The sequence below is a fragment of the Populus nigra genome, chromosome 3 (genome assembly GCF_951802175.1).
Source record: "Populus nigra chromosome 3, ddPopNigr1.1, whole genome shotgun sequence".
NCBI lineage: Eukaryota > Viridiplantae > Streptophyta > Magnoliopsida > Malpighiales > Salicaceae > Populus > Populus nigra.
Genome location: NC_084854.1, coordinates 1,716,230 through 1,726,534, shown reverse-complemented (window position 1 = coordinate 1,726,534; position 10,305 = coordinate 1,716,230). Strand labels below are relative to the sequence as shown.

At 37.1% G+C, this 10,305-nt stretch overlaps 1 protein-coding gene across 1 annotated transcript; it reads right to left on the bottom strand.

Annotated features, from left to right (window-relative positions):
- Window positions 1–3,345: 3,345 nt before the first annotated feature.
- Window positions 3,346–10,250, bottom strand: LOC133690092 (trafficking protein particle complex II-specific subunit 120 homolog). The gene is made up of 10 exons (XM_062110272.1): window positions 9,703–10,250; window positions 8,935–9,141; window positions 8,625–8,807; window positions 8,358–8,467; window positions 7,980–8,039; window positions 7,567–7,855; window positions 6,863–7,155; window positions 5,744–6,606; window positions 4,116–5,030; window positions 3,346–3,824 (listed from the first exon to the last, which is right to left on the bottom strand). The coding sequence occupies exons 1-10, from the start codon at window positions 10,111–10,113 to the stop codon at window positions 3,604–3,606; spliced, it is 3,552 nt and encodes a 1,183-aa protein (XP_061966256.1). The 5' UTR covers window positions 10,114–10,250; the 3' UTR covers window positions 3,346–3,603.
- Window positions 10,251–10,305: the final 55 nt, after the last annotated feature.

Below are 10,305 nucleotides of genomic sequence, written 5' to 3'. Positions count from 1 at the left end.
TAGGCTTTCTCCATGGACCACAACAGCACTTCCAAAACACTACTCCTTCATGGACCACTCGCCCACCTGCCCTCTTCACCTCTTCTGTGAGTTTATCTCACTGTTACAATTATATTAGATCTTATTCTCTGCCCGATACGCCTTGCATGGCTATCTTCTCTTTGATTATCTTGGAGGAAACCTCCATTTTGCCTCAAACTTTTCGCCCAGTTCTCAACTTCATTCCAAAACATAAAATATGCAAGAAATGTTTGCAATCTTTAAACCCCATTCGATAATATATTTGTTCTGGGATGAAAATTAGTAATGGATAATTAATCGAGATAAATCTGAATTATAGCGAGTGCCCATTTGTCCACGCGATAATTTCATGTTTCAGATCATATTTGATTCAAAAATAAATTATTTTTTTTATATTTTTATGAGTTAACAACAGTTGAACCGCGTGAACAAACATAAATATTCAAAGAGTAGACGAGATCTTAACTCATATATACTTGTTCATCTCCCGTGTATCACATCTTTTCATTCATGATGTTTACGTGTTCTGGCCTATAGTTACAGGGACTCTGTTCATGGCGTGTGGCCAGACCCGCAGTCGCCACCATATATACTGTAACGAGTTTGGAACAACAATCAGAACAGCTAAAGGCACCAATTGTCCCACCGGCAAATGTAGTGACATGATGGATGAGGAAAAGGGGATCAAAGGACATGTTATTTTGGGCATGATGATATGTTTTTTTTAGTCTCTCTTTGTGGTGTCGTACCATTTGCTTGCTAGGAAGAAATTGGGGAACTGATCACGAACTGATCACACAGACAAATACTATTTGCATGATGTTGATTGCGCACACCTACAATTGGGAGAAAGAGAGGATGTCATGAGCATTGTTGACAAGTTCTGTACACAAAAAAAATAAAAATGGAGCAATGATGGATAGCACTTGAAGAAATTTCGCATTTTGGAGTGACAAGTTTGGAGGCTTGGAAAATTGAGGACCAAATGTGAATGGTGCTAGACAAAATAGGACTGGCAAGAAACACCATATGGTTTCAAATAGATAATCAATATTTTCTAACATATATGTTTTTTCTTAAATTTTGATAAACTATATTCATGATGTTAGTGATTTATAGCCAAGTTAATGATGATCTTTTATCCAACATCTTGGTCTTTTTTTTTTCTTTTTTTTTTTTGAGGTGAAATTGTTGATTGTTGCTTCAAGGCAATACAAGGGTCTTGGTGTAGGGTAGGGCTAGGAGAGTAGTTGGAAATTGGAATAAGGTCAATTCTCAATTACCACTTACCAATTAGTGAGTGATAAATATGACCTTTCTTGAAAATGAATATGGAGAAGGCAACCTGAAGAATGTGGAAATTGCATTTCAAGAAAATTCCAACCCTTGCAACACTACTATTATATAGTATTTATTATGGGGAATATTAGGTTAATGAAAACAACTCTTCAATCCAATATTCCATCAAAATTTATTGCTTCTCCACCTTCATTTTATTTCCCATTGTTCCCTTCTTCTCTTCCCACTCAAAAACATGGCCTTGAAGACTTTTCTCAATTTGTCATGGCTTGTTCTTGCTAGTGCCTAGTTATCCAATTGGGGAGGGATTATTACACTATGAATACACCATTTTTTAACATTTTGTCAATTAAGTACATAAATTTTATTTCTTTTCGTTTGAGCACACCAACTTCTTTAAAACAGCCAATCAAGTATTAATTTCTCCTCCAACTTCTATCAATTACTCCATTGCTTGATGACATGTCATTCACCTTAGATTACAAAATCATGATCTAAGGTGACGAAAAACACTTAATTGGCTGTTTTGTAAGAGTTTGTGACGAAAAAGCAAAGTTAATGTACTCAATTGAAAAAACATAAAAAGTTGGTGTAGTTATAATGTAATTATCCTTATCCGATTGATAGGCTCCATTTCCAGGTCCAATGGATCTCAAGGGAAAAACTTAGCACTTGAGAATAAGAATGATGACGAAGACCAATCATCCAACTAATCACATCAGCCATTGCCATCGAGCATTCACAGTCATGAAACTTAAGGTTAAATATGTTCATTCATGTACAAACAACACAAGGTTGAATGGTCTCTGATAGAGAGACTTGAAGGAAGGGGGCCAACTTTCAATCGGCCATCCTTCTAGCAACCAATTGCTGGAGGTTTGATTTCCATCCTTCATTTTTAATCCAAGTTGAGGTTCCAATACTAATTTAACAAGAAATCCCATAAATAAATCAATAAATTGAAAAAAGAAATACATAAAGGGGGTGTGATTTAAAAAAAAATATTATTTAATTAAAATTTTATAAATTAATGATACTGGAACCGTGAGAAATTATTAATTAAAGGAAGTATTGTTTAATCAAGATATTATTTAAATTTTAAATTAAAATTAAAATCGAATAAAAATATTATTTAATGAAGGTTATACGGTATATTCCACAGTTTATAGCCCAAATTAGGCGTTGCTTAATGTTTTCTAGGGTTGTGTTATTGTATTTTTAAGGTTGGATAATCCCAAAAACAACCCTAACCAGCACTCGAGGCTTCAATGTCCATTGCCACGTATAGTTGTGTGAATTGCGTTACAAATAATGGCAGAGCCAAGATGCTGAGATCCTTATTAAGAGTTTGTTTGTAAGTGTAGTTGTGAGTGTTTTTTAAATAATTTTTCATGTCAAAATACATGCTAATGATATTTTTTTATTTTTTAAAAAATTATTTTTGACATCAGCACATCAAAACGATCCAAAACATACAAATCATATTATATTTTAATAAAAAAAAATTAATTTTTTTAAAATATAAGTTGAATCGCGTACCCAGACATTATCTAAACAAGCAGCTGATTAGCCGAGCACATTACCTACAGCTTTAAAGCCGGCCCAAGATTCTCATAAAATTCCAGCCAAAATGAGTGAATACAGGCTCCCCACGCTGAAAGACCCAATTCAACCAGCTTTTGAGTTGGAAAATCCTAACCTGCTCCGAAGCTCAAGTAGGCCCACACTTTTGATTGGGCTAGTTGAGGCTTGGCTTACCTAATTTTAAGCAATTTTTAGTAAAATAAGTTGTTTTAGACAATTTTTTTTTTTTTAATTAAAAAAAAACCAAAAACTTCATTTAAAAAAAAAATTAATAATTCCCGTTTCACCTGCAGGTAGACTCGTAAAGTCACCCAAATTACAACCGTATCATCTCCTCAAGTGGTTCAAAAACAAACCCGGCTCAAGTCTTACTCTAAATCAATCTCATCAAGCCGACCAAGTTCGATAACTATGGTGTCAAGACAGATCGCATAGCCGAAATAAACGGAACCAATCATCTTTTATAGAGAGTACCATTTCGTGGTATGATTGAACAGCGGATTTACAAGCACATACAAATGACAAATACACACTAATCAAATTGACTAAGATATGAATTAGGATAGAACAAGAAGATTTGAATAGACTGTAAATCGCAGTGATGCTACCAAACCCTCTGCATTTTACTGTCGAGCAGCACTCTCCCTGGCTGTACAATCCAGCACAAGTTCATTCATCATTATGGTCAAGGCATAATGGTCATGCCGTCCCAATGACACAGACACGGAATGGGGGGCCGCGACAGAATATTGGTTCATCAGGTGAATTGGTTTTCGCACGAGCCCTGAGGATGTCATTAGCATCTTCAACCACAGCAGCAGCTACTAGAGTGTACTCCCCAGGTACAAGGAAATACAAAGAGAAAGAATGCTTAGATTCTTTAAGGGGAGGAGCCTCTATGGTTATTCCATTCAGAACACCTACCAAAAAACCACAGCAAGCACAAAGTCATCGATTATATTTATCATGGTATTAGTAATATGAAGAGTTTGTTCTCCACCTGAGCAAGTAATGATGGGAGGCCAAACACAGATTATGCTAATTACCAAGAAAATCAAAATGAAGTGGAGAAGGTGGGCAGAACTCAACTCTTTGAATGCAAAAGGATATTTTATGAGCGAAACAAATGGATGCTACATGAAAATTGCGAGTAGTGGAAATCAGCAGAAATAAAATGAAAAATAACATCCCTCAACACAAGAAAATCTTACCAGACCACAAGACAGTTGCCTTGGTATCCTCAACGCAATTCTCTCCAGCCACATCCCTGCATGTAATACTAAGACTCATCCTGATCATTTCCTTGGTGTTATTGCGAACCAGAACTTCCATAGGAGTCATGTCATGTGCCAAAACAGAACCTTTAGGCCTAGAGTCATTGGATTCTTGTGAGAGATTGTTTCTAACAAGCCTGAAGCCAAATGTCAATGGATCTGGTAGCAGCACGTCCATAGCAGATGTCTTAAGCGCAGACTGTATGGCATCCTTGGTATTTAATTCTCCAGAGCTGTTCCGGCCTGATTGCCATCGGACCTTTATCCTGGATATCAGATTATTAATAGAAGCTTTTAGTTCAGCCTTGGCACTCTTTTCTGAGAAGCTTGAATTTCTGCTGCCAGCAGCCTCATCAGGCTTAAAATCCTTCATGAAAAAAGAACCATCAAGGATAGGTAATTTAAAATGCTCCAGTGGTATTAATACCCTAGCAGAGAAATCCCTATCGATTCTTGTTTTTGGATAACCATATACAGTAGCATCTTGACCCACAGAAAGCTTGTCATCAGTGCTATCCAGCTGGACAGAGACACTGATTTCAAACACAACATCAGTTGGATTAGACAATTCTAGTTCCAGAAATCGCAGTCCCCAACTTCCCCTGAAAGGATCAATCTTTACCAATCCATCCATCTTTGTTTCAGAAACATTAGCTTCTTTACTAGCACTATTCTCCACATAAACTGGTTTTGGAAGATTTTCACCAACATGAGCAGGAATTTCCATCGACAGCAAACGAGCCTTTACAAAAGACAAACCTTGCAAAACACATATGTTCAATGGGACAACCAATCGTCTACCAGGAGGCACAGCAGATCCTTTTGGAGGATCTTCACAATCTGTTAACAGCCCTGAGCAAAGAAAATAGAAATTTTTTAACTCAAATGCTGCTGTGACGTTCAGAATACTAATGCTAGGGGAACATGGAAAAAGGAGATTTTCAAACTATCAGTAGAAAAAATATAAAAAATAGTAACAAAGTCAATTATCAACAATAGACATATATCAAGTGCAGATTCAAATGCTGTGAAAGTGAAGGATGGCTAGACAAGACCATCAAGAACTCAGGCCAGACTCAAACTGATAATAAAAAATATAGGAGCCAAATCAAGGGTTCAACTGACTGAAAACTCTAAGTCCTTTTTTTTTTTTAATTTCAAAGATTAGGAGTGAATTGAAACAGGCTGGACTCTTAACTTACATGGCAATGACTACCAACGAGTAAAAACTCAGATAACAATTATTTCATATGTTTAAATAATTCACAAACAGAAAAGGCATGGGCTAAAGACACCTGACTGTCACATTCCTTGAATAGTCTAAAAACAACCTAACAAAGAAAAGGCATAAGCTTTAACCTACTGCAGGCCTAAACTATAGTTTTATGATATAATAAATCTTAGAAGGGGAGAACCCACTGGATTATTTCACGTAAGATAATATGGCTAGAACAAAAAATAGATAAACAAAAAGAGTTTCTGTTAGCCAATGGCTTTCCCCTTTTGTTCTAAGTCTGCAGAATTAAATATCAAAAGCCGGGGGGGATGCACGTAATGAAAATTACCCGCATAATGAATCAGCAGCGAGGGGCTACTACTGTCCTTCAACTGCCTTCCCATGCTTCCAGAAGCATTATCAAGGTCCACTAACCCGAGCTTCCAGGCCTTCAAGGTCACAGGTAGGATCACCTCAGCACCAGGTTTTAAAGGAAGAACAGAATTTAGAGTTTCATATGGAATTGAGAGAACAGAATCTTGGTTTTTTCCTGAGAGTGAAATATGTGCCTGTTCAACTGGAACAGTGCCTGCATTAGCCAGACTAATATAGATGTCACGTATCTCACCTTCATATAAAATTATGGCACCATCACCCCCTACAAAATGTGAAACTAGCAAAGGCAGTGGTGGTACAACAGAAATATTTGGGACAGGTACATTTTTCAACCTTAGAGAACCACAAGATCTGAATGGGTCAGAAAGCACAAGTCCTTCTGCTGCACCATGGAGCAAATTATCTACATCCCTGAAGAGGTGTTCAGTAATAACACCAAAACAATGAACAATGCACCCTGGAATCATCACTAGCCCCACTGAAGTTGGGATTCCAGATAAGGTGATCACCTTCGATGAATTAGGAGGGAGATCTACACTGATGGGAAAAGGATCCAAATTTCCTGAATGCACTGATAAGTATATACTATCAACCTTTAAATTAAAGCCACATGGGTTTGCCAACTCCACTAAAATCTGGACTGGTTCTCCAACAATCCAAATCAGCTCCTTCTTGCTGCTATCATTTGGTTCCCCTTTGCTAAATGGTGTATAAATAAAAGGCCCTGAAGGAGCAGATCCAGCCCACCAATCTTCTCTTGCTGGATTGCGTTTAACAATGTCCATTTGAGAGGAATGTAGAGGAAAAGAATACAGCCTGAAATAAATAAACAGATCAATTGAACAATGATTACCAACTTCAAAAACTGACGTGAAAAGAAAAAATGAGACTCCAAAAGCAGCCTTTTGTTGACCAATTCAGTAAATACAGGACCATCTGCTATAAGTTCTTAGACATATTCTTCAAACACCCAAACAACAATGGACAAAAAATGAAAGGACCCATAATACATTTACCACTAAGCTGCTTGGTAAGGAAAGATGGCTAAGATTCCAAGGATGAAGCTAAACACCTTACAAAAGGTAAGGCAGGATCACTGGATCGAGTCCCATAAGGCAACCTCTCAGATGAATTAGCAAGTGCACGAGCAAGGCCATTTTGTCCAACAGGTGTGATTAGAGGGTAATATGATCTTAGAAGCCGAGCAGCAGCACTCCAAGCAGCAAGAGGATCTCCTGCACGAACAGCAGATAGCAGTATCTCCCTCAGCACAACCATTTGGAGCGTGCTCCATTGAGACTCAAATAAAGAAACTACTGACTGGTTATGCATTTTCCCACTATCAGCATGACTTGATCCAACCTCCTATCAAAAAGAAAAAATCAATGAAAGTTAAAAAGTTTAAAGGATGCAAGATACACTAAATCACATTTCTTTCACCCATTGTTTGGGCTATATGACAAGTTTAATTCTTCTTTCCTCTTTTTCAGACAGATTTGATCCTGATCCTCTTGAGACAATGCTAAACAACTTAACTAGCAAATCACGTTATATGAGGACTTTATGTACTTATTATGCAGCCTTTTTCTTCCTATAAATTGAGAGTGCTTCCACATGTTTCTATGCAGAACAAGATAGATTAGTTTGGGGAAATAATGTAGTTAACCCAGAGGAAACCACAATACAAGACTACACCCTACAGCCAGCAAACAGTACAAACAGCCCAGCAAACAGTACATGCATGGTTTCAATTTTTCACATGGCTTGTATACTCACATTGATATGAGAATTATCAGAGATTGATGCTCTGCTCTGAACACAATATGCTTTGGTGGTCAATGCCAAAACTTGCAAAGCACTAATAGCAGCCAATTTGTTGTCTTGTTGCAGATACAACTGAGCGACCTGCCTAGAAAAAAAGGCAGCTTTCCTCTGGTAACCAAGAGTTCCAAATAAACGAGCTATTTCAACATATAATATGAGTCTATCAGTGGCATCGATCAAAGATTTTGCACCATCTGCAGCACTTGTCAACAACTCTACTGCTTCCTTAGCCAGTTCTCTTCTGCAAAAACAAGTACCATTACTACAAAATTGCTTTCAAGAAACATAAGCTTCAGCGTCTTATTTTAAGATCTCTCTTGTGCATATCTTCTTACAATGTAATAAAGTTGAGAAAAAATATTTACCTGCAAAGATATCTTGCCAATTTCAAATTTGCTTCAAGTTCAAAGCTTAGAGGTGAAACCCTGCATCCAAAATATTATGAGAAATTTGCACTTAATATGATTAATTAAAGAGTGAAAATAAACCTACTAATATATGGATAAATATAATATAATTGCAGTTATTAGGGAAGCACGCCTAGAAATTTATATTTTATACATGTGATTCATAGAACAAGATTAGAGAGATTGAAAAAACATGTATGCTATTGTGAGAAACTCAGAGTTTCACTTAAGAGCATACCAAAACAACAATTTTGATTTTTGAAGATCTATTTCACGTCGATTCAGAAAAAGGAGATTTAAAAAGATAATCCAACAACAAAAATGAGAGAGAATTACCTCTGAGCACTCTCTTGTACAAATGACTTCTCGTAATGCAATATCACACTGCTGTACCGGCACCTAACTTCATCCTCTAAAGCTGGATTGATTTGGCTTATCGGGTCTATCTGATAACAAGAAAAAAGGGAAGATAAGTAATTGCATAACTGCATGGCAAGCCAAAGAAATTAGACATATGGGCAACATGACCATATTCATAGACCAACAAAAGGATGCATTTGACATGAAAGTCATTTTATCATTTAATTCAAAAGATGCACACACCAGTAAGGCACAAATGCTACCCTCCAATGCTCCAGCATACCAGAAGTAATCCGTAGTCAGTCTAGCTAGTTCCAATGCAGTAGAATAGTGAGCATTGGCATCAACAGGTGATCCTGCCAATAAACAATAATCCCCTATAGTCTTTTGCACACGACCAAGCCTTCGCTTTTTTGCCTTGATCACCTGAAATTTTGACAGGAATCAAAACCATCAACCTACAAGGTACAAATACATGGCATCCCATTGCAAACTTAAAACTTTCGATACAAAAATTCCGGATTCAAAATCCTTAGGACACCTAAAAATAAACCTCCTCTGAGCTTAAACTAGCTTGCGAATCCAAAGGCGTCTTGAGTATAGTTCCAGAAGATTCTGCTTGAAAAACATACTTCTCAAATTCCATCAACAATGAAGCTGCTATCTCTTGCATCATTGTCTGCAAATGCATCTCCTGCGTTTGACGATCTGCTGGTGGAAACAATCTCAAATTATCCCCCTTTTTACCACCATCCTCTAACTGTAACAAAACAATTAAATCAATGATCACCCAAATCTGAAAGACAATTGCTTGGTAATACCATTTAAACAAAAATCACTTTTAGATCATTCAAATCAAAACCATAAGGTAACATTTGATTTTGAAATTGAAACTGCACATGCAAAATAGGATTCCAGTTCCGGATCCACTTCCAAATCAGCTTCATATTTTGGTTTTATTCAATTTCAATTCCATAACAATAATAATAAAAAGGATCAATTTACAAAATCAAGAACAGAAATGTCTCATTTTTTGCGCGATCATATCCTCCTAGTTAGGAAACTAAATCACATAAAATTAAAAAATCACTTAAAATCCACAAGCATACATAAATCTTCTACTGCCTAATCCAATAAACACGAAACCATTGCGTCACATTTCATTCTCTTAGAAATGAAAAGCAAAAAAAAAGCTGCAATTATCATTCCTTACTTCGCATTTAGTTCAATCATAATCGAAAAATTAAAAACTAATACAATTCCAAATCCAATTAATAAATACAAAATTACTAAAATACCAAACAAAAACCAGCTAACTAACCTGAGAATCACAAGGGAAAAAACCGAAACAGCGGGTAACACGCGCAGAAGCGTAACCTTGACAAACTCCATTAAACTCTTCGATAACTGAATCAAGATCGGGCGATAACGGACAATGACAAACACCAATAACAGCCAAGATCTTACGATTTGACTGGAAATCTTCCCAAGGACTGGGCGGCGAACCGCCGAGAATGAATTTGAACCGGAGCGAACCGGTATCCCAAGGTTGGTTAGTGAATGGTGATTTTTGTTCTTCAGTGTAGAAGGAAGAGATTGACGAGAGTGGGATTGTGTGTTGGTTAAGGAACATTGAGTAATAGTCACGTAGGGTTTGGTGAGGGATTTTGCCGATTGGGAGGATGGCGATTCGGATCATGGAGAAGGTTTCTATGCTCACGTCTGGTTCCATGATGGGATCAGACGGTGATGAGAAGGTGAGGTGTACGGATAGAGTGATGGAGGACTGAAGCTTTTTGGTGGTTGCGTTAGAGAGAGGGAGGAAGAGAGAGAAGAAAGAGGCAGAGGGTGTGTTTGGATATAGTTGGGTGTTAACAATTTGTTGGGGAGAGAATGGTGAGTACTTCTAATTTAAACAATGTTT

Excerpts from the sequence above, each read along its gene's own strand:
- LOC133690092 (XM_062110272.1), bottom strand. The coding sequence starts at position 10,113 with ATGGAACCAGACGTGAGCATAGAAACCTTCTCCATGATCCGAATCGCC. Across the intron at positions 9,142-9,702 it reads TTTTCCCTTGTGATTCTCAG|TTAGAGGATGGTGGTAAAAA; the intron begins GTTAGTTAGCTG and ends GTTTTGTTACAG. Across the intron at positions 8,468-8,624 it reads GTAGCATTTGTGCCTTACTG|ATAGACCCGATAAGCCAAAT; the intron begins GTGTGTGCATCT and ends TCTTGTTATCAG.